We start from the raw sequence: 23,152 nt of genomic DNA on the forward strand, positions 1-23,152 counted from the left end.
AGGGTCACTCACATCCCAGCGCCTGTGTCTCCGCTTCAAAGCTGGGAGAACCAGGGACTCAGAATGAAAGCATGGAGGCCATTACTAAAGAAAAACATGCAGAGTCAGACGTGATAGTTTATCTGAACAAATCGCCTTGTGAGGCTTGGGCTTCACAGAATCTCTTCTGGAGCAAGTTCCTGTGTCTTAAATTGACCCTAAAAGGCCAGCTGAAGCTGACTGTGTCCCTCGACCTTGGTGACAGGTTGAGGAACCATGTGCAGTGTTGCTTGCATTCCTCCCCGTGTCTTGACACCCACCATGTCCCCTCCTCTCTCCGTCAGTCTTGGCCCAGCTGCTCCCGCTGCTGCACGGGAACGTGAACGGAAGCAAAGTGATTATCCGGGAGTTCCAGGAGTGCTGCCGCCAGGGGCTGCTCGGCAAGGACAGCGGCAGTCCTGAGAGCAGCTCCGCCAGCCCGCCGAGCCCCGGCGCTTCCCGCCCGCAGACCCCCACCGCTAGCGAGGACACTGCCATCCCCTCCAAGGCCAGGCTCAAGCGGATCATTTCCGAGAACTCAGTGTACGAGAAGAGGCCTGATTTCAGGATGTGCTGGTACGTCCACCCACACGTGCTGAAGAGCTTTGAGCAGGAGCACCTGCCTGTGCCGTGCCAGTGGAGTTACGTCACCATGGTGCCCTCGGCCGCCAGGGAGGACAGTGGCAGCATCCCTGCTGCGGGGCCTGGCCAGGGGACGCCCGTGTCGCTGAAGAGGAAGTCGGCAGGCAGCATGTGCATCACCCAGTACATGAAGAAGCGCAGGCACGACGGGCAGGTGAGTGGCAGGGCTGAGGGTGCCCCCGCAGTGGCTTTTGAGTTTTAATAAAGTTTGGTTTTTAGAGCAGTTTTAGATTCACAGCAAAACTGAGGTGGCAGTTGTCCAGAAGTGAGGGGAAAGCGCAGCTATTTCCCACGTTGTCCCCCCCAAATATACACTCATGCACAGCCTCCCCCCCATCAACGCCCCCACCAACATGGTGTGCCCGTTACAAGTCAGGGAACCTATGTTAACACGTTATCGCCCAACGTCCATAGTTGACACTCAGGGTCACTGTTGGTGTCATATATTTGGTGGGTTTGGACACATGTACAATGACACGTAGCCACCATTACAGAACCACATAGAGCATTTTCACTGCCCTAAAAACCCTCTGTGCCCCACCTGTTCATCTCCTCCTCCCCCAGCCCCTGGGACCCACTGATCCTTTTACTGTCACCGTAGTTTTCCCTTTTCCAGAATGTCATATTGTTGGAATCACACAGTATGTAGGCTTTTCAGATTGGGTTCTTTCACTTCATCTATACATTTAAGTTTCCATGTCTTTTCGTGGCTTCAAAGCTCCTCAATTTAGGGTCCTCCCTTTAGGCCAGTATCTCACAGTTACAGATTTGGATGAAACATGGTAAGAGCTGGGTCTCTCACTCAGGTCCCCTCTTCAGGAAGGGGCTGCTGCTCTGGGAGCCGTGCACTGAAGGCTGGGTGGTGATGGAGGAGTCAGTGTACGCCCCCACCCCCACTCCCGCCCTCTGCTGCCCTGACCCAAGTAACTATGTGCCTTAGAAAATAAGTCCTGGTCAGGGCGAGGAGGCAAGGGAAATTGCTCCTGGAATGATGTCCAGCCTTCATAAACCTTCTTAAACTGTCACAGCAAGAAGGGCTGTCAGAATGGCCTGATGTCAACTGTTGCTGTTACTCCCCAGACCCCCTGTCCGCGTGCGCCTGTGCGCACAGCTCTGCCTGCGGATGCGGCATGGTGCCGTCAGTTGGCCATGGGGTGAGGAGACGGGCCCCAGACCCACAAACCCTTCCCTCCCTGGGTCTCAGCCCGAAACGATGGCTTCATTATATCATTAAGTGTTTGAGCCACAGAACCTTTCACGGTCAATCTCATTGTTCCCAGTCCTAGATGGGACCCCCAATTTGAAAATGGCTGGTGCTGGAAAACACCCTGAGTTGTGAACACATAAGGAGCGTTTGCAGGCCTCTGCCCCATGAGCCCTCCCTCGGGTCACTTCTGTGCCCGCTGTGTGTGTTGTTGGGGTGATGTGGAGTCCCACATGGTCTCCTGTGGGGACAGCTGCATTCCTGAGCTCCGCGTCCATCGTGCTCCGCATTTGCGTCTATAATCAGTGTTTCTACCTGGAGGATGGCAGTTTCACCCATTGCTCTAGGCACTTCATATGACTCCCTGCATTTCCCTGGGAGAAGCTTCATTTTCTAATTGGGCCTCCAGGAAAGAGAAAATGCTGCAGATTAAGCTAGGGCGCACCTCCTGGGTGAAGCGGGAGAAAGTGTGTGCCTGAGACCAACGTGGCCGCCACTCCCCATCGCAGAAGCGCTGCCCAGGGAGGGTTTGAAACCTTCAACGATTCTGACTGAGTAGGTGGGTGGCACAGGGGGACCAAAGTCTATTTCAGAATCCCTTCTCGGGGCATCCCGTGGGAAGGGTCCAGGAGCGCAGTGTGGGCCAGCACAGCGGTCGTCGGCCCTTTGGGGTGTTCTGAGAGCAGTTCTGTGGGCAGTCAGTTCCCCCCTGCTCCTTGGAACACTTGATAGCACGGGGTCCAATCAAAGGTAACAGCCCCCGTGCTGTGGTTTAAATGCATGGACCTTTGTCTCCAGCAAGAAGTCCTGAGTTCAATAGTCACGTCCTATTGTCTCCCTGTCCTCCTGTCTCCCGCTCCCTCCTTCCTCAGCCTGTGGATCGGCCAGCAGGATGAGGGCGGCCAAGCCGTCCCTGGGGCCGAGCCCATTTAGCTGGAAAGAGATGGCCACACCAGCTGACTCAACTCCCACCTGTATCTTTCTGGCCAAAACGCTTTGGCACAGCCACCGTGAGCTGCAAGAGAGGTGGGGAAGTGAGATCTGACCACCCCCCCACCCCCAACAAAATTCCCATTCTCTCTTGGAGAGGGGGGAATCCATGAGCAGGGCCTGTCACTGCACAGCACCCATGCAAAGTGGGCGACACTCCCCCCCCCACATATTTTAGTAAAGCCACTAACTGATCTCTGCACCCTCATGAGTAGTTGCAGCTAAACTATAAACATGTGAATGTTTTAGAGTGGGTCAGGCTTCGTTCGTTTTTGAGAATTTTAAAATCTTCATTTCAAGTTCAAAACCAAAACCTTCCAGGTTTACAAGGTGTTTATAACCAGTGAGGTGAGCGCCAGCTCTGTCACCAAGTATCTGTGGCCCCAGGATGACTCAGGTCTTTGGGCCTCGGTTTTATTTTAAAATGGGGAGATTCTGTTTCTCCTTTCCACTCAAATATAGTCTGTGATCAACACAAAACTGAAAGAACAACAGGTGTTCCACAGCCGTTAATTCTTTACAGTTGCCAATGTCTTCGTAACTCCTGTGTTTCCATAGTCTCCCTTTTCCATTTCTGCACTGACCACGTGCAGCAGTGACCATGGGAAGGATGGCAAGCTTTCCCATTGCAGCAAGCTGCTGGCACGTTGTGGGGACTCCGGTGTTGTCCTAAATTCCCTCTGGAATGTTTGATAGCCTGTTCTGTGCCTGGAGGGTTAGGGATGGTGGTTCCTCTGCAGGAAACTTGCATTTGCTGTCTGGAAGGCCCAGTGACCAGGGGAGGCTGTAAAGAAACCTTTCTGTTCCTTTTGCTTAACAGACCCAAACACCCCCAAAGCTGTATAGTTGAGAGCTGGACTGTCTGCTTTTCTCGGCCGATCACTTCTTTAGAACAGCTAGTTAGACATTTCCCTCAGTGTCCTTCAGTGGCGGCTCCTGCGTGTGCTCTGGGGACCGTTCCTGTCTGATGCTCCAGTCATCAAGGGATCCGGGCATAGAGCGAGCACATCAGGAACTGACGAGGCCACGACGTTGACCCCCGTCTGCCGACCAGGGCAGACACCCGTATGCAAATTGAACAGTCTTGCTGCTGTGGCATCCCTTTTTCCAGGCAAATGGAGATTTTTGTAGCAGAAGAATTTCAAAGTTTCTTGAGAGGTAGCCTCCCTGTTGAAATGTCTGTCCCTGCCTCCTCTGCCGGTTCCCTTTGTTCATTTACAGAGTGAGAACCCGGATGGATGACTCATGTTTAAAATCAGTCCTGCTATATTCCAAGTTGTCTTTCTGTCCCTCCTGCTGAATGCCAGTGAAAATGGCCCAGGAGTCTTGTTGGAAATTCTGACCCCAGTAGAGGCCTTGCCCACCCCACCCCGCCCCCTCCTGACCTCTGTCCAGTTGCCTGGGTGGTATCCTCACTGGCAAAACTGGTCTAAGCGGAAATTGAGAGTTGCTGAGTCAAGTGTCCAGTAGAGGGGACAGAGAAATCACCGATTGACTGAGCTGTCAGCCATTTATTTCAAATAATAAATTCAGAGAAACTACATCCTTTATCACTTTCTCTTTCAAACTAAACCAGGAACCCAGAATTCTAATTCCAAAACATTTCAAATTGTTTCTGTAATAAAATAAATACGATGGTGGTAGTTTAGAGAGTTCTGAATTTAATTCGTTCATTGGAGAGAACTTCCCAAGGTTTCCTGTGGCCATCGGCTAAACACCAGACTGTTTGTTACTGACCCAGGGAGAGGTCAGGAGTGGGTGCATGTGGTGGGAGGGGCCCACTGCCCCACCTCCCCCGCAGTGCCCATGCTGAAGGCCTGTGCCCCTGTCTGTCCAGGTCACAGCGGGGGACCTGGATGGCTTCCAGGCAGACACGGAGGAGGAGGAGGAGGAAGATGGCGACTGTGTGATGATGGACATCTCGGACGTTACGGGTGAGATGACCAGACCCTCCTTCCCTCAGGCAGACAGGCAGGGAGAAGGGAGCTCCCCCTTCCCGCCTGGCCTCCTTTGTACGTAATGGGGGTTGGGTTAAAAGACCTACAAAGGGGTGGGCGGGCCGACCTACTGGGGTGGGCAGTCAGTTCCGGTCTGAAAGCCACACTTGGGAAACCAAAGAACCGAAGGTTGGTTCCTGCCAGGGCAGAGGTGGGGTCGTAGGTGTCAGGGATAGAGCCTGGCGGGCGGGGTCCTGGCACCAATGGGGGCGGGGGGGTGGGGCAGCTTCTGAACTGCGCTTCTCCAGGGGAAAGGAGGGCAGCAGCGGTGCTGGGCTCGGGGATGGAGCGTCCTTGATGGAGCCTCTTGGCATCAGTGTCCCGGTTTCCTCACCTTTGCCAACGGAGCTTCCTCCCTCCCCGGAGGCTGAGATGTGGCTCTTCCTCTCTGAGCTGAGGAGGGGACGGTCTGTCTGAGGGCTATGAGGATGTAAGTCTGACGGGTCTGGGGGCGACAGCCGTGCCCCTCTAACCACGATCAGATTGCGGCTCCCACTCCAAGGCTCCCAGAAGTTTCAGGCCCCAGTGACACAGGTGCAGCTGGCTAGAGCCCCTCCCTCTCACCCTGCAGAGGTCCAGGACACATGTGAAACCACTTCCGGAGCTGGGGGCCCTGTGGGAATGGACAACAGCGAGAGCCCTGCGCCCTCCAGCTCGCTCAGCCCCTCCTAAGAGCCCTACTGGCTGGTGTGTGTATGTAGAATGGTTAGGGTTTTCTCAGATGCCTCTCAGATACTTGAAAGTCCTACGATTCCTGTGTAAAGAGCACTTTGTCTTGCTTCGCATACCCACCCCCCAAGGGTTGGAAAGTATATAGGATGCTTGACTCATTCATTTGGATATTTGTAAAAATTTCCCCCCTGAAGCTGCATATTGATCTACCCTTTACTAAAGCATTATCGCGATGTGTGGGCCTGCACGGGGAAGCTGGGGTACGCGTGCCCTCGTACCCTGAGCAAGTGTGTGCTGAAATGCTTGTAAATGAATTGGAGCCCTGCCTGTGTGGCATGCTGCCGGGACCTGCCGTGGACGTGTATAAACTTATTGTCTAGCCCACTTGGTGTGTCTGTCGTCTTTTCACCACATCACTTCTGAGCAGGTGTGTGCCTTCCCCTGTGGCCTGACCCGGCGCCTGTGCTCTGCTGTCAGGTGTGCACACCTCGTACTCACACTTGGTAGGTGCTGTGGTGTCTGTGTGAAGCTTTCCGCTTTGCAAAAGTGCTGGCCCATCTCTGTGACGTCCTGGGCCTCCCAGCTGACCTAGTTCAGGATGGGGCGTGGCCGGTGCTCATGCTGGTCAGTCCCTCCTGCCCCTTGGGACGTGAGCAGGGTGTATTCGGGCCTCCGGGACCTGAATGCTGCCTTTCAGATGGACCCTAGGTCGGGCCACATCTCGGGAGGCTGAACCAGTGTGGCGCCAGCTGCAGGCGCTGGAGCCCTGGTCCCGAGGCCCTGGGGGGGGGGGGGGCCACGTTGGGGCAGTGCGAGCCCGAGGCATCTGAGCACAGGCAGGAGGCCTCAGGGAACTGAGATTTTGGCTGAGTTCACGGACTCCATGCAACCTGGACTCCTATCCTGCTGACCGCTCAGGTCGAAGTGTTTTTGTTCCCACTGCCCCCACGGGAGACCAGCAGGCATGTCAGCGTGCACAACAGCTCACATCTGGACCCAGCCAGGGCGCCTCGACCCCATTGCTGTGTGGTGGCCAGGACTACACCAGGCTTGCCGCTCTCACCAACACCCTGATTCTTCTGCAGGGGCGCCATATGGGTGGGGCTGACAAACACCGCAGTTGCAGGGTGAGGGCATGAGCCCTGGACGGGACCTCCTGCTGGAGACTGGGTGCAGCTGTCTGGATACAGGCGTGTGTAGAGGACAGGCCCACGTTAGCCCTGTGGACATATTCCCTGTAACAGTCAAGTCCCCTAAGCACCTTGGAGCTGGGCATCTGACAACTAGCAGTTGGGGATAGGGAGGGGATGTAGGACCAGAGTGATGGGCCAAGGCGGTGCTGGGTCCCCGAGTGAACAGACCCCACCCCCATGTGGAGGACGGTTACTGGTGGCCCAGGAGTGAGCCAAGGCCATGCATGGGGACAACTTGCTGGCTGGAGGTGACAAGGGATTTTTACTTTTAAAGTCACATTTGGGGCCTTGAAGCTTCAAATCTGTCACACAGCTGGCAGTGGCCAGAGTATCAGCCTCCAGGCCTCCGTGCAGGGGATCTAAAAGGAACTGGAGCCAGGTGTCTACCTGGGAGTCAAGGTGGGGACTGGGGGAGAGCGATGAGGACCCAGGCTCGGGCATCTCCCAGGCAGGTGTGACGAGAGGTGACGCCTTGGATGCCCCAGGCCTGTCTTCCCTTAGCTCCTTGTGACTGCTGTACCGTCACCACGAACCGATGGCTTAAAACAACACGAATTTACAGTTCTGGGTGTCAGATCTGACATGGGCCTCACTGCGTTAAAATGCAGGTGTGAGCAGGGCTGGTTCCTTCTAGAAGCTCCAGGGAGTCCCTGTCAGTGCCTTTTCCAGCATCTAGAGGCCACTGCATTCCTTGGCTCGTGGCACCTTCCTCCATCTTTGAAACCTGTAGCGCAGCGTCTTCCCTTCTCTCCTGCCTCCCTCCATAGATAAGAACCCCTGGTAATACTGGGCCCATCTGGAAAACCCAGGACAGTCTCCCACCTCAGGATTCTTGGCATGTGATTACATGCCAACTCCCTTTTGTCAAAGTAACATTCACAGGTTCCAGGGGTGAGACATGGCCACCTGTGGGAACTTGTTCTGAGGGGCCTAAGAGGCTCGCCCCACAGCCCCGGGGCCCCCTCCCTCAGCAGGGTGGGCTCGTTCCCTGGGTGACGCAGCTGCTGACCCTGCTTTGCACCGTATGCTGGAATTCACCACAGGAGACTAGTCAAACAGCCTGTTTATTTGGGTTCAGAATTTAATGTTACAGAACTCCGTCTCCCTCATGTGCTAGTGTTACTGGCAACCCCACAGGGAAGCTTCAGGGCCAGATGTGACGTGTGGGCCCGTGCTGCAGGCTCGCTCTCCTGCCCAGGGAGGTGCCCATCTATAGTGCCTGGGGTTCCATTAAACAGCTTAATAGCAGCAAAATGCTTAGACCCAGTGCTACCAAGGAAGCCAGGACAGCAGCTGTCCCCTGAAAGCCCTCTGGGTGGTGTTACAGGCCAACCAGCGGCCCTCTCCTGCCCATGCCACTCTGGGCTGTGCAAACGGTCCCAGAGGAGGCTGGGAGGCCCTGAAGTGGAGGAGGAACCGGGACAGGAGCAGGGGTGGGGGGAGGCAGGAGAGCATAAGACAGACCCATGGGGGCTGAAGCCAACCCTGCTTTTATTTCACGAGAGCTTCTCGATGGCCGACATGAGCTCAGGTTTCAGGAGAGATGAGTCTGGCTCAGCTCCCGCAGCCCTGATGTCCTCCAGCACTGCAGCGTCCCATGAGAAGGTCAGGAGGGCTGAGGGCACCTGTGTGGGGTGAGAAGCCTCAGCCTCGTTCTGGCCTTCATGTGGAAGAGCTCACTTCCTTATGTTCACATCTTCACGTTGATGCCAGGCCACTCACCCAGGGCTGCTCCCCACTGGCACAGTCACACAGCCCATTCCCCCATGGATGACCTGGACTCCAGGATGCCCCCTGGCCTGGCTGAGGCGGTCCCAGCACTGGGCAGCTGCCTTCCTTCCTAGTCTCCTTGCATCAGGAGCTGGCTGCCCTCCCGCTCCTCTTACTTCCTCCCCAGTAAATCCCCACATTTCCAATCCCATCTGGGTTCTGCTCCTCAGAGGACTCGAATTAACACACTTGCCACCTTCCTTCCCATTTTATAGGTGGGGAACTGAGAGCACAGAGAAGTCACTCAAGGCCACACTGAGCAGAAAGGTAGGACTGAAACCGCGGGAACCCAGCCCTGGGGACCCTGCTCCTAGCACCACCCCATACTGAAGAGCGCCGCCCTTGTGGGGAGTGTGTACGCCTTCCACAAGAACCCGGAGATCCAGCATGTGGGGAGCTTGCCACTCACCAGCCCACACTCATTGAAAGCCAGGTTCTCGTCCTCCGACAACTTCTGCCCACCAGAGGCCAGCAGCTCGAAGGGCAGCCAGTCGCTCTGCAAAGCTTCCCGGACAAACGTATACAGTGCGGCCACCCGCTCCCGGGCATAGAAGGTCCCTAGCGGGGCAGGACAGTCAGATCAGGGCTGGAGATCATGGGAACCCCCTCAAAGCCCTCCTCAGAGCAGAGGCACAGCAAACCCGCAGCCAGTTACAGCGCCCCCAGCCGGGCCGCGCACGGACGCCCCTCCCAGGCCTCCCAGGGCGGGCGTGCAACACGCACCCTGGAGGAGGCAGCCGTCGGGGAGGCGGACGCGCAGCAGCGTGTAGCTGTATTTGCGCATCTCTCTCTGCTCCTCCTTCTCCCGCATGGCCTTGGTCCGCAGCACACTCAGCCGCTCCACCGCCTCGGCCCTGAGCCGCTGCTCCCGCTTCACCTCCTCAGCCGTGAGGTTGAAGAAGTCGGCCGGCAGGTCGAACTGGGAGGCCAGGGGCGAGGGCCGGAAGACGCGGCGCTGGCGGGCGAGCGTGGCCCGCACGGGCTCGGCGCACAGCAGCTGCTCCTTGTGCCTCTCCAGGCTCTGGGGCTGGGCCAGGGCGGTCTCGCTCAGCACGTAGAACTCTTCGGGGCCCTCTGGGGCGCAGGGATACTGTTTGCTGCGGCAGGAAGACCCCGGAGACAGGCCCCTCCCACTCCATCTCCCGGCTCAGCCAAGGCCCTTCTCTACTCAGCTTACCCTGATCCGGCACTGGCAACAATGCCTTCTGGAAGCCAATGGCCTCGAAAAACTCGTGGGTCCCTTCCAGGCAGTTAATGCGCTCCTGGGAACAGAGCCGGAGGTCACGCAGGGCCCTTGGGCCTCCATGGGTCCCAGCAGCCTCACTGCCCGCCCTGCCCCACCCAGCCCAGCATCTCTCTCTCTCTGTGACTAAGGCGGCCCAGTCACACTGGCCACTGTCACCTGGGCTGTCACTCGACACAGCCCTCACCTGGAACACCTTGTTCTGCAGCTTGATCTTCTGGTACTTCTCTTCCTCGGGATGCAGGTGGATGTTGTCCAAGTACCTGGGGCAGAAAAGCGGGACAGGGACAGGCCCAGGTTGGCCGCCTGGCTCTCTGTATCTCCCACCCCCAGGCAGATAACAGATCAGAGCCACCCCCGGCTTTGTGGTAAGTGACCCAGGAGGCTGCCATCATACTTCAGACACCCCATGGAGCCCAACCCCTGGTGCCAACAGCCTGGGCCACCGCCAGGGGCCTGTGGCTATGCCTGCTCCTGGGCCCTGCCTCCCCCGGAGGGCACTGACAAAGCACAGTATCAGGGTGTAGACAGAGCATACTAATGGGCCACCAGTGTGTTTAGGAGCTTGGGAGGAAAACAGACTCCCAGCATCCCCGGACCTACTCAGTCACAGAGTAGGGTGGGACCCTGCCTCCCTCACATTCCTCTGATGATCTCAAAGGGAAGCCAGGGTTGGGATCCCCCAACTCGATAAACCCCTTAGTTTTACGGACAGATAAACTGAGGCCAAGAGAGGCCACATGCCTTCCCCACAGGTTCAGGGGGTGAAGAGTGGGGCCTGGCCTCCCTCCCAGGGCCAGGCCCCTCCTGTGCCCCCTCAGCAGCAAGTCACTCTGGAGGCCCAAGGAGCTGGCACCCGGATGGGGGAGCGGGTGCCCACTCACTTGGCGATGGTGTCCACGCCCAGCTTCACCCTGTCCCGGTCTTTGTTGAATGTGTGGATCTTCATGATGGAGGCAGCTACCGGGTCAGTGGAGAAGTGCTGGGAGGAAGGAAGGAAGCGCATCCAGCCGCACTCACCTCACGGCCTGGAGGCCTCACTCCCAGGTGGCAGCAGTAACAACAGTGATAATACTAATAACCGCCTCATGGCGGGCCGACCAGTAGCTTTTAATGGAAGCAAATGCAAGTGCACACGCTCGGCAGAAAAAGAGGACAAAAGCCCTTTCGAAGATGCCATCCTGTGCCTCAGCCCCTCTAAGGAAGAAGGGGTGTCAGCAGCCCAGATTATGCACTAAAATTACAGCTGCTGACCAGCAGACCTCAAATGGGACAGTGGCCTGCGTGATCCAGGTGGGCTCGGGTAACTGCAAGGGCGCATCAGGAGGAAACCAGAGATGGCAGCTGGAGAAAGACTCGGCTGCCACCCCTGGCTGTGAAGATGGAGGAAGGAGCCACAAGACAGGTGGCCTGGAAGCTGGAAAAGGACAGGAAATGGACTCTCCCAGAGCTTCCAGAAGGAACACAGCCCTGCTGCCACCAGTGAGAGCCACGTCAGATTCTGACTTTCAGAACTGGAAGAAACTAAACGTGTGTTTGAAGTCCTGAAGTTTACCGTGATCCATTGTGACAGAAATGGGAAACTCAGGGCAAAGATAGGTGGGTGTTCTTTTCGTTTTTAAGTTTGAAATTATTTCCAAACAGAGTTTTAAGGGGAAAAAAATAACATTGGAGTTCTTTTTACACTGATTTAACAGCTGGCAGTTTCTATGTTGCGCATGAGTGCTACGTTAGCTTTTATACAAAACAAAAAGCAAACAAGTGACGGGGAGATCCACGGGCATCAGTAGTCTGTACGCATTTGGAATATCTCTGAAAAGGGACCTCAACTACCCATAGAGGCTGGGTGGTAGGAAGGCAGGCAGGAGGCCGATTTTCTCTGCCTACCCTTTTGTGTGTGAATTCTATACCACATGTAAGCAGTACCTCTGACAAAGTGAAAACTGTGTCACAAAATACGCAGGTGGGGACATTATGAGGGATCTGTGCCTCCCGTGCTTACTGAAGGAACCTCTAGGTGGCGGGTGGGGGCCTGGGGCCACCACTCACAGAGAGAATGGCCTCTTTGATGTGGGTATCCCGCTGGTCCTTCCTCAGGATGGCCCCCGTGAGTGGGCAGGTAAAGTACACGCCAGGCACCAGCAGGTGGGTTGAGCCTTCCTCTTTGGCCTCGGGTACCTGGGGGGATGGGGATGAAAGTGTCGGAGGCTGGACTGTGGACAGAGGCCACCCCAAGCCACTGAGTGCCACAGCCCTGAAAGCATGGCCCTGGGAGCCAGACATGTCTGGTCCCAACGCTGTCCCCTCTGCCATCGGACACCTTGGCTCAGTGCCCGAGCCCATTCGAGGCTATTTTCTGGTCTGTGAAATGTCTCTGCAGGACCAGCTCAGAATTCAGTGTAGCAACTTCAGACACAGTGTTCAATCAATGACTCCTGCTGTTCCTGTCCCCATATCTGGTGGCAAAGGGGCTTTGTGTGTGGGGGGGAAGGGAATCAAAAGTCACGACGCCCTGGATGAGTTCTGGCCTCGATCTGCGCCTCAATTCCTAGACAATGTCTAGGGTCTCCTCCATGCTAAAGTCCAGTGAGAACTTGAGGGTCAAGCCGCTGGGAAGACCCTTTCCGCAGAGCTCTCCTTTCAGGCCACCTCCTCCAGGCCTCCAGTACACTGGTCTCTGCAGAACCCGCCTACCTCCCAAGAAGGCTGCAGAGGCTAGTGCTAAGGGCTTTGGAGTCCCACAAACTGGGGCTCCCATCCTGCCCCTGCCAGATTTGAGGTGCATGACCAAGGTCAGCTGGCTTCACCTCCCTGAACCTGTCTTCTATTCTGAGAAGTGGGAATTGTAACAGCACCTACCCTCATGGGGTTACGGAGTTGGGGGGAGGGACGAGTTAATGGGGTCCGGTTCTCCTCTCCGCGCCTAGGCCTGGCATCACCAGGTGCTGAGCTTGGAGGTCCAGTTAACCCCACACTCATACAACCTGCCTCCATCTTTCAAAGCGGGTTCCCCACCCCGACCTCTCTTCCGTGTCCCCCGACCCCCAGCACCAGGTGCTTACGACCCAGGGCTGGGTACTGGTGTTGATCAGGAAATGGCCAATGAGACAAACGTAGGCGAGAACCTGGCAGGAGGTCCCAGCTCCCCTGCCCCAGGACTCCCCTTGGGGTGTCATGCTACCATGTGGATGCTTTTACCATGTTTCTCCCGGGGGCCTCCGGGCTCCCACCGACAGTCGCCTCAGCTTGAAGTTCCTTTCTCACTGGAGGGAGAGGCAGAGATGGGTCAGTGTATGTGTCCTGCCTATCCCCAGGGCCAGCCTTGCCCAGAGCCCCCCATCCTCCTGTTGTGAGTGGGTCAAGTTCTAGTCCCTCTAGCCTGAGGTCCTCGCTGGCCCTTCTTCCCAGAACACCACTCCATGCACCCAGGCTTCACCTGACCCACTGGTGACCTTCGACCTTCTGCCTCCTCCTCCCTCTCTTCTACGTCCCCTTCCTCCTCCTCACTCGGTGACATCTGTGCCACCCAGACCACATATCAGACCCATGTTCCTTTTCATCCTGCATTTCTCCACTCTCAAAATTGTGACTTTGAAGTCCTCCAAAGTTGTTGGTTATGTAATTATTTTCATCCCTGGCCAAGCACAGGACCTGGGACCTGTCAACACCCATGGACTGGCCTCGAGGACAGAAGACCAGAGTCCTTGCTCCACCCCCATGCCGGCTCCTATTGCGGCTTGAGGACGGGCGCAGCTCACCCTGGTTCCGGATGGAGTCCTGTGACACGGGGCCCCGGGCCCTGGGTTGCCTCTGCTCGAGCCGGGCCAGGGCTGCTGCCGCTGCCATCTGCGCCTCATCGGTGGGTCCCTGGCGGGGGTGCTGGAGTGTCAGCTGGTTGGGCTTTCCTTTGGGGGCCTTCTCCCTGGGGAGAGACAGCGAGGTGACGCAGGGTCAGACAGAAGGGCTGCCCTCTCCCACTTCTATTCCCTTCAGGGTTAAATGGGGGTAACCACCCCCCGCACACATGCTGATATCTTCAGGTACTAATGAGACTCAGAGGTATCATTCCTCTCCTCACTCTCTCCCAAGTAAGAGTCTCAACCCTTACTGTCTACGACAGCGACCATTGCCATCTGAGCACCTACTGTGTGCCAGGCAGCACCCAATTCCTCATAGCAACACCCCCTCTGAGGGAGATCTTAAGATCCCCTTTCCCAAGTCCTAGAGGATCACCTAAGCTCAGACAGCTGCAGGCCCTGGGTAAGCGTGTTATAAAGATCCGGTTTAATCTCGCCTGCACCCTGGGAAATAAGCACTGTGATGACCCTAGGGGATGATGGCTTCTGAATCTGCTTAGCAGGGAAATGAGTGGGCTTTGAATGTCCCAGCAGAGAAGTCCTTCCTCCTGCCCTGGTCTGCCTCACCTGCCTCGCCCACCTTCTTCCCTCAGGACCCTCTCCCGGCCCCAGTAGTTGGGGGCCTGTGTTAAGTCTGTAAAACCTTCTCCAGAGCCAAGGCTCTCAGTTCACAGCCTCACTCCTCCCGCCCCGCTCCGACATGCAGGCAGCCCTCTCTCCTTACTCCAAGTCCTCTGGGGCCTGCTTCCTGCCCATTCCTACCCCTCTTGCCAGCCCTCCCCAATGCTGAGAACCTCGTGTCAAAGAAAAAATTAGTCACGTAGACTTGCCCTAGCCCCATGTGATATTGAGATATGGAAAATGCCACTCTCCAAGACACCTCAACCAGCCCCTTCAATGGCTCCACTGGGCAGCCACAGGGATCCCTCTGAAACCTAAGCCAGCACTTATCACACCTCTGTACCAAGTCTTCCCACTGGCATAACAGAATCCTAAAGCCACCCGTGGCCCTGAGGGCCCGGCACAACCTGCCCGTCTCCCTGGTTCACTCCTCTGTCTACATTGATCTTCCAGCTGTTGTTCACACAGGCTCAGCTGGGTCCTGCCACAGGGCCTTTGCACTTCTTGTGCCTTCTGCCCCAATGTTCTGCCTGGGAATGGGGTTAGGAAAGGAGGTCTGGGAGGGGGTAAAACTGCTTCCTGCCAGCACATGTGAGGGAGGAAGAGGGAGAGAAGGAGAGTAGGAGAGGGAAAGGGGTTGTTTTCCACATGGCTGAGTCTCACCTCCTCCAGCTCTTAGCTCAAATGTCACCTTCTCAAAGAGGCATTCCTGGACCATCTATGGGTCCCCTCACCACTCACTATCCCATGCCTTTTTTTTTTTTCATGGCCCGAGGCACCACGTGATCTTTCATCACGTGTGTATTGATTTATTTGTCCATCTTCCCCCACTAGAAGACCCGCCCTGAGAGAAAGGGAATTTTATCTCACTCATGCTGAAATGGTGCTTGACACACACCCTCCTACCCACCTTGAGTCTCCCATCTTGCTCCTGGCGTGTCACAGAAGCCTGTGTCTCCACCCCACTTCCTTCCCCTCTCCTCCCAGGCCTCCACTACGGTACAACCATCACCCTCAGGGCCCCCACCTCCTTCTTGTCACACAGTCCCAGCTGCCCCAGCCCCCACCTCCACCCACCACTTATGGAACAAATGAATGGACCCCCTTGTCTGATCCATCACTCCCGCTGGCCCCCTCTTAAGCTGTCCTCCTCTCCCTCCTCAGGCTCCCAGGACATGGTTTTGTCCACTCTGCTTCCCTCCCTTACTCACAGGGGTGGCCCTCATAGGCCTCCCTCGTCCCACTCAGCACTCCCCTCCCAAGAACCCCCAATCCTCGTGACAGAGGCGCTGAGGTCCTCACCCTGCACCCACTCTCCCTCACCCTCCACCCCTTCCTGCCTCTCCTCCTACCCTCTCCCTCCCAGCCCCCACCTCTTCACGATTCCTTCCATTGTTCCTCACAGGCCCCTGCCCAGGCTGCCATCTTTCCGCAGCCTCTCCTCTTCCTACGACCACCTCCTCAGTCCCCACAGCCCCCTCTGCAGCCCCTTTGCTCGTCCCACCACCCAGCGGAGCTTCCTTCTCAGCCCACAGCCCTGACGTTTGGCATCCTCACCTGCTCCCCGTCTTCACTGCCCCCTCTGCAGCACTGGCCCTCCACACACCTCTCCACTGCATTTCCAGTCTTGCCCCTGGCCCTTCCCTCCTCCAAGTCCTCCCCAGACAACCCACAGAGGCCTAAGGGTGTGCGCACCCTCTCCCTACCCTCCCAGTCTCCCAAGGGCCTCCCTTTCACTCAACCACACCCACAAGGCCCCCATCACAACCCTTGCTCTTCGCCCCCACCCACCCGCCTCCATTCTCCTCCCAGACCTTCCTCAGCCCCTCGCAGCACCACCACCCCCACTCACCCAGACCTCCCAAATCCCTGCTGACCCTTCCCAACAATGCCTCAGGCTCCCTGGCCTTCCAGACTCTCATCTATTCCTCCGGCACTCTCCAGAACCAGGGCCCAGACCCCGATCACCACGGACGCTAAGCCTCTCGCCTCTTTGCTTCTCCGGGCTCAGCCCCCAATTCCCATCACCTTGAGTCTCCCAAATCTATAAGCCTCTTCGGGGCTTCCCCTTCGCCCCCAAGCCTCTCCCTTATACCCCCCGGTTCCGCTCCCCCTGCCCCGCCCCCTCGGGCCTCATCCGTCCCGCCCCGAACCCGGAGGCTTCCCCTCCCTTCTTACTCCCACCCCTGCCCCCACGCCCCGCCCCCCGAGGTCTCGCCCCAACCCCCGAACCTCGGCCTCCCCTCCCCGCCCCTCGCCCTCTCTGGCATCCCTTATCCATCCCCGCCCCCGGCCTCATGCCCAAGTGCCCGTCACGCACCCCACCGACTCCGTGAGCTTCTGTCCAGGCCCCGCGCCCTTAAACTTGATGTCAGCTTTGATTTCCTGAAAGAATTTCTTCATGGTGGCGGCGGGCCCGGCGGCAGGGTGCCGCGGGGGGCGAGGGGCTGAGGGCCCAAGGGCCCAGTCTGGGAGGGGTCGGCAGGAGCCAACAACCGGAAAAAAAATACGGCGCCACCAGAAGTCCCGCCTTTGCGCGTCCGCCCACGTGACAATCGGCCCGGCGCGCCTTTCTAGCTCTCTGCGCCTCGCTGGCCCTCGGCGACCGCTCTGTACTCTCGGGCCGCGTCTCGGTGGTTCTTCCGGACTCCGTTGCCAGGGGCGACGTGCGCGCTTCTAACTGGTGGCTGAGCTTGGACGCCTTCCACCGCTTTCCGTGAGGGGTGACAAGAGAGGGAGGGATAGGCCATCTGACCTCACGGGGAGAACTCTGGCCATGCTCGCAAACCATCCCTGGTTCCCCAGCTCTTATGTGATAAAGTCCAAATTGTGGGCGTTCAGGGTCCCCACAACCCAGCCCCGTGGTCAGCCCCAGTTTCCCGCCACCCCCCAACCTTCCTGAGCTTCAGTTTCCTATCTGTGAAGTGGGGATAAGAATAGCACCCTCTTCCTAGGAGGATTGTGATCACGATGAAACCATCGGAAGGCTCAGTAAATGGCACACGTTATAATATGTTACTCCTTTTAATATTTCTTGAGTCGGATCTGTACCAGCAGTGAGGAAATCAAGACAACAATTCCCTGCCCTCGCAGAGCTCATGAGTTTTTTGGTGAGGTTGGGGAGGGACAGACTATGAAAAATAAAATCTATGGTAGGGTAGATGGTGTTAGGCTCCATGGGGAAAATAAAGTGGAAAACAAGAATAGGGGAGGGCAGAGTGGGGGCAGTTTGCAACATCAAATAAGAGAGGATCAGGCACAAAAAAATGACATTTTTTTAGACCACCAGGGACATTTGAATGTGTCTAGGCATTAAATGATATAGAAGAGCTATTGTTAATTTTGTTAAGGGTGCTAATGGCGTGGTAGTTAAGTTTAAATAGGTTAAGTTACGTCTTTTTTTTGGAGATGCATTCTGAGGTATTTACGGGTGAAATTACATCTGAGATGTGCTTTAAAATACTCCAGCAAAAGAAAAAATTATACACACGTACACACACACACACACTTTAGGAAGAATTCTCATGGTTGCGTTTCCTCCATGCAGTAGAGTGTGAGAGCAGTCATTCCCCAATCATTTACTGAGCATCTACTATGTGTAAGGTCAGTGGAGTCATAGCAGGGAACAAGACAGACAGGCTTCTGCTTCTGAGGGGCTCACAGTGAAATAGTGATACAGCTGTTAAACAAGGAAATAATGCCAGGTCGTGATCACTTCTATGAAGAAAAATACTGTAGGAGAAAAGAATCGAGTGATGTGCGTTCTCTTTTAGATAGGCTAGTAAGGTCTGACATTTGAATAGAGACCTCTGAAGGAGACAAGGGACCAAACCACGGGGATAGCTGGGAGAAGAGTGTTCCAGGCAGAGGAAATAGCAAAGGGAAGGGTCCTGAAGTGATAGCTTATTCACCAAACATGGTGCCAGGAGCAGGGTGAGTGAAAAGAGAAGATTCTCAGCTAAGAGCAAGTAATGTGTGGTCTGATCATCCCCTCTATGGAATATTCTGTAACCATCAGAAAGTGTGATCATGAGAATTAAAAAGTAGCAAGGGAAAAATCCTTGAGAAGATGTGTTAGTAATTAATTATTATGTAACATATTATCCCCCAATTTAGCAGCTTACAATAACAAACATCTCATAATTTCTGTGCATCAGGACTCAGGAAAGGCTTAGCTGAGTGATTCTGGCTCAAGGCTTTCATGTTCTTGCACTCAAGCTGTTGGCTGGGGCTAAGGTCTCACCTGAAGTCTTGACAAGGAGGGTCTACGTCAAAGCTCGCTCAAATGGTTGTTGGCAGGCCCCAGTTCCTTACTGGCTCTTGACTAGAGTCCTGAGGTACTTTCTATATGAACCTTTCTACAGACTGCTTGAGTGTCCTCACTACATGGCAGCTGGATTCCACCAGAGAGAGAGAGGGAGGGAGGGAGAGAGAGAGAGAGAGAGAGAGAGAGAGAGAGAGAGAGAGAGAGAGAGAGAGAGAGATGCCCAAGAAGGAAGCTGCAGTCTTTTTTTTAATGACCTAATATTAAACTTGCTATACCATCACTTCTGCCATTCTTATTAGTAACAGAGACCATCCATGGTACAATGTGGGAGCTGACTTCACAGTGATGTGAATACGAGGAGGCTGAGGTCACTGGGGTCCACCTTGGAGGCTGTCTACCACACTACAGCACTGAGTAAAAATGCAATAGATGACAGTGTCTGCCCACCTGTTTATAGGATGTAAACATACCGCTATGGAAAAACATGGCAAAGAAGGGAAAAAGTCTAACATTGGTTATTTGGATTGGGGAGATCATAAGGGATTTTTCTTCCTTTTTTCTTAGTTTCCAAATTTTATGTAATGGAGCATTATGACTTTTACAATAGAAAATAATACTTAAAAATACAAGGTGATTGAATTCAACCTCTAGGCCTAACTTACAGGAACAAGGGGTGGAGAAACAAATGGAACAAACCATCGTGTGACACATTCTTTAAGCCAACTGGCCTGGTCACTCCAAAAAGTCAATGATGTGGGGTGGCCAGATGGCTCAGTGAGAGTGTAAGCTCTGAACAACAGGGTTGCCAGTTCGATTCCTACATGGGCCAGTGAGCTGTGCCCTCCACAACTAGATTGAAGACAATGAGCTGCCATTGAGCTGCCACTGAGCTGCTGGAGGGGTAGCCGAATGGATCACTTGGTTAGAGCATGAGCTCTTAACAACAAGCAAGGTTGCCGGTTCAATTCCCCATGGGATGGTGGGCTGCACCCACTGCAACTAAGATTGAAAATGGCAACTGGACTTGGAGCTGAGCTGCACCCTCCACGACTAGATTGAAGGACAACAAGTTGGAGCTGATGGGCCCTGGAGAAACATACTGTTCCCCAATAAAAAAAATTTTAAAAGGCAGGAAAAGGGGGCCATTAAAGGTATTACAATAGTAAGCTTTAAAAAAAAAAAGTCAATGCTGTGAAAAATAAAAGATTCTAATTAAAAAGGATTAAAGAAACATAATCTTTAATGCAGTGCATGAATCTTGATGTGGTCCTGGTTAAAAAAAAAGCTAAAAGAAACTTCTTAGAATAATGAAAACAATTGAAAATGGATTGGATATTAAACAGTATCGTGGAATAAATATGCATTTTCTTTGGTGCCATAAAAGTATCTTGCCTATTTAATAAAAAGTCCTTATTCTTAGGAAATGCTGAAGTATTTAGGGGGTGAAGTGTCATGAAGTATGAAACTTTCAAATGTTTAAAAACAGATATATATACAGTTGACCCTTGAACAAAATGGGTCTGAACTGTATAGGTCCACTTATACACACTTAAAAAAAATAAATACTGTAAATGTATTTTCTCTTCCTTGTGGTTTTCTTAATATCCTTTTCTTTTCTCTAGCTCACTTTATTGTAAGAATACAGTCTATAATACACATAACAAACAAAATATGTGTTCATTGACTCCTTACGGCTTCCAGTCAACAGGAGAGTATTAGTAGTTAGGTTTTGGGGGGAGACAAAGGTATACACAGAATTTCGACTGTGCAGAAGGTTGGTGCCCCAAGCCCCCCCATTGTTCAAGGGTCAATTGTACATATATTTACATACACATTATATATATAATATATATATATATATATATATATATATATATATATATATATATATATTCACCTACACACACATATGAAACATAGATGGGAAAATGTTAACAATCATTGAACATAGGTGTATGGTTGTAGTGGTTTTAAAATACGTCTATAAATTATTTGACACTCCTCATTGCAAAGGTGGAGCCTAATTCCCCTCCCCTTGAGTGTGGGCTGGACTTAGTGACTTGCTTGTAACAAATGGAAAAGGACGGAAATAATAGTCTACAGCTTTGAGACTACTGGTAGATATGAAAGGCACAGTGGCTCTTCCTGGGTTTCTCTCTGTGGCTCTTCCTGGGGTCACTCACTGTGGGGAAGCCAGCCGCCATGTTGTGACGATGCTCAAGCAGCACTGTAGAGAGGTCCACGTGGTGAGTAGCTGAGGCCTCCTGCCAATAGCCATGTGAGGGAACTTGCTACACCATCACCTTGGAAGGGGCTCTTTCAGCCCCAGTTGAGCTTTCAGATGAGGCAGCCCTGGCTGGTATCTTGATTACAGTCTCATGAGAGACCCTGAGCTGGAACACCCCAGATTCCTGACCCTCAGAATCTGCATGAGATAACAAATGTTTGTTATTTCAGTGATTAAGTTCTGGGGTAATTTGTTATACAGCAATAGCTAACTCACAGAAGGACACACCACGTTCATTGTGCTACTGTGTTCATCTTTTTTTCTTTGTTTCTTTCTTTTTTTTTTTTTTAAGGAGGGCACAGCTCACAGTGGCCCATGCGGGGATCATACCGGCAACCTTGGTGTTATTAGCACCACGCTCTAACTAACTGAGCTAACTGGCCACCCCTGTGTTCATCTTTTTTAAATGTTTGACATATTGAAAATTACAATTTAGCACTGTGAAATAAAGGATCATATCCCTTATAATCTCAAATAAAAGGTAAAGAAAATGGCTCGAAGTCACATAGTCAAATAGTGGTAGGGACCCTACCTTTTCCCTGAGAGTGAAGTTCTATAGGGCTCCTCAGCCTGGCATTCAAGATCCTAGATCCATGAGGTGTCCAAGAAGCTTCATCTCCTGTTACCACCCACATTTCCCTCTCTGTCTCTACCTGGAACTAGTCACAGATCACCTCAAGTCCTTTGTCCAGGCAGTTTCCTCAGGTGCAAGAGACCTCCCCTCCATCTAACTCAATCCTCTTCTTCCAGGAAGCCTTCCCTGACTACCTTCCTTATGCTGGATGAAGTTTATTCTAACCCTCCAAAGCACCTCCCTCTGACAATAATCACTGGTAATATTCACTGCATGCACAGTATAGGAGTATGCTAAGCACTTTGCTGAGGGTTTGGCCCATATTCTACATGTAATCTTCACAGCAGCTCTGTTTATAAATCAAGCACTGTTATGACTCCCGTTTTCAGATGAGTAAACTGAGGCACCGAGAAATAAAGTCACTTACTCAAGGTCACCCAGCTTTTAAGCAGTGGACCTAGGACTTTAACCCTATTGGGGCCATACCCTTAATCTCTGTGGTCAGCAGAATAATGGCCCCTAAAGATGACCAGGTCCTAATCCTGAGAAACGGTGAATATGGTAACATTTGTGGCAAAATAGATGCTGCAGATGTGATTAAATTAAGGGCTTTGAGATGATCCTGGATTATTTGGTTGGGCCCCATGTAATCACGGCATCCTCATAAGAAGGTAGAAGGAAATGTGATGACGGAAAAAATATGAGAAGGACTCCACTATTGTGGCTTTGAAGGTGGAAGAAGGAACCATGAGCTCAGGAATGCGTGCAGCTTCTAGAAGCTGGAAAAGTCAAGAAAACAGATTCTCCCCTACAGTCTCCAGAAGCAGTGCAATTCTACCAACACCTGCATTTCAGCCCATTGAGACCCATTTTGGACTTGTGGCCTCCACAGTGGTAAAAATAAATGTGCATTGTTTGAAGCCATTAAGTTTATGGTAATTAGCTACAGAAGCAATAAGAAATGAATACAACACCTAGGCCAAACAACCCTAGCAAATCAGTACTGATATTTCTCACCAATTTATAGGGAAGGTTGCAAAGTCAGACAGACTTGTCCATATCTCCACAGTTTACAGAGGTAGAAATTCAACCCAAGACCATCAGACCGCAATCACACTTCAGTGAGGTGCTTCTCAAAGCACAATGCACACTTGGATCCTACGGAGAGCTTGTTTAAATGCAGGTTCTAATGTGTCCTAGAGGAGGCTGTGATTCTGCATTTCTGACAAGCTTCCGGGAAAAATAAATGAGGCCGGAACTTCCTCTGGCTCTGAGCAAGCCTGCAATAGATAAGTATGTTACCCCCATAGCTGGGGGGAGGGGAAGGGAGAAGCTCTTGGGCAAATGGAGCCTGACACTTAGGCATTCCAGCTCCCACTGGTGTCCCTCTGCCTCAGTTTCCCATCTGGAAAGCAGGGATGAAAAAAATAAGAACTGTGTTAAATGCATACTATGTAGCGTAGCCTGAAACATAGTAGCTGCTCAATAAATGTTAGTTATTATTCCACTTGGGTAAGTACCCAGTAAATATTTGTTAATGATAGGATTGAAGGCTGTGTCCAGGACTTAAGCTGGAAACCAAGCCCGCAGCGCACAGTAGGTATTCAGGTCACTTGCTGATTAGAGGGGATCTTTAGTTCTGAGAGGCATGGGCAGCACCTTTCCTGCCTTGTTTCCACTGGCCAGATGTGAGGCCCCACCTCTCAGGGAACAGGAAGTAACATCACCTACCAGGTGAAGACTAATGGACCAAACTTTGGTTTTACTGGCCTCTGATTTGGCTGGAAGGTGTGGATTCCCCTCCCCCACCCCCACCC

General features: G+C 53.4%; 2 protein-coding genes across 9 annotated transcripts in view; one reads left to right on the forward strand and one right to left on the reverse strand.

The window, feature by feature from the left end:
• CHAF1A (chromatin assembly factor 1 subunit A) overlaps positions 1-8,896 on the forward strand; it is a 28,698-nt gene extending 19,802 nt beyond the window's left edge. For 3 of the 5 annotated variants that reach the window (XM_019744009.3, XM_074337618.2, XM_088792292.1), the window contains 3 exons: positions 324-814; positions 4,692-4,788; positions 5,423-5,907. In XM_019744009.3, the coding sequence (XP_019599568.3) occupies positions 324-814; positions 4,692-4,788; positions 5,423-5,523 (689 nt within the window). In that variant the 3' untranslated portion in view covers positions 5,524-5,907. Of the gene's footprint in view, positions 1-323; positions 815-4,691; positions 4,789-5,099; positions 5,908-8,701 lie in introns of those variants that run through there. The other 2 variants (XM_074337617.2, XM_074337616.2) reach the window with 2 other exon arrangements.
• UBXN6 (UBX domain protein 6) lies at positions 7,762-16,753 on the reverse strand. Of its 4 annotated transcripts, none has more exons than XM_019744035.3 (10): positions 16,528-16,753; positions 13,488-13,651; positions 12,928-12,992; positions 11,779-11,907; positions 10,614-10,711; positions 9,917-9,992; positions 9,664-9,748; positions 9,210-9,560; positions 8,896-9,044; positions 7,762-8,341 (listed from the first exon to the last, which is right to left on the reverse strand). In XM_019744035.3, exons 1-10 carry the CDS (start codon positions 16,608-16,610, stop codon positions 8,213-8,215), a joined length of 1,329 nt encoding a protein of 442 aa, XP_019599594.2. In that variant the 5' UTR covers positions 16,611-16,753; the 3' UTR covers positions 7,762-8,212. The 4 variants fall into 4 exon arrangements, with proteins under 4 accessions (XP_019599594.2, XP_019599596.2, XP_088648419.1 ...); XM_019744037.3 differs by lacking the exon at positions 16,528-16,753 and adding an exon at positions 15,765-15,889; XM_088792293.1 differs by lacking the exon at positions 16,528-16,753 and adding an exon at positions 15,118-15,247.
• Between the last annotated feature and the right edge of the window lie 6,399 nt (positions 16,754-23,152).

This window comes from Rhinolophus sinicus, chromosome 15 (assembly GCF_057876585.1).
Source record: "Rhinolophus sinicus isolate RSI-liver-muscle chromosome 15, RSI-T2T, whole genome shotgun sequence".
In the NCBI taxonomy this organism is placed as follows: domain Eukaryota; kingdom Metazoa; phylum Chordata; class Mammalia; order Chiroptera; family Rhinolophidae; genus Rhinolophus; species Rhinolophus sinicus.

Excerpts from the sequence above, each read along its gene's own strand:
- UBXN6 (XM_019744035.3), bottom strand. The coding sequence starts at position 16,610 with ATGAAGAAATTCTTTCAGGAAATCAAAGCTGACATCAAGTTTAAGGGC. Across the intron at positions 9,749-9,916 it reads TGCAGAACAAGGTGTTCCAG|GAGCGCATTAACTGCCTGGA; the intron begins GTGAGGGCTGTG and ends CTCTGTTCCCAG. Across the intron at positions 9,561-9,663 it reads GTTGCCAGTGCCGGATCAGG|AGGGCCCCGAAGAGTTCTAC; the intron begins GTAAGCTGAGTA and ends CCTGCGCCCCAG.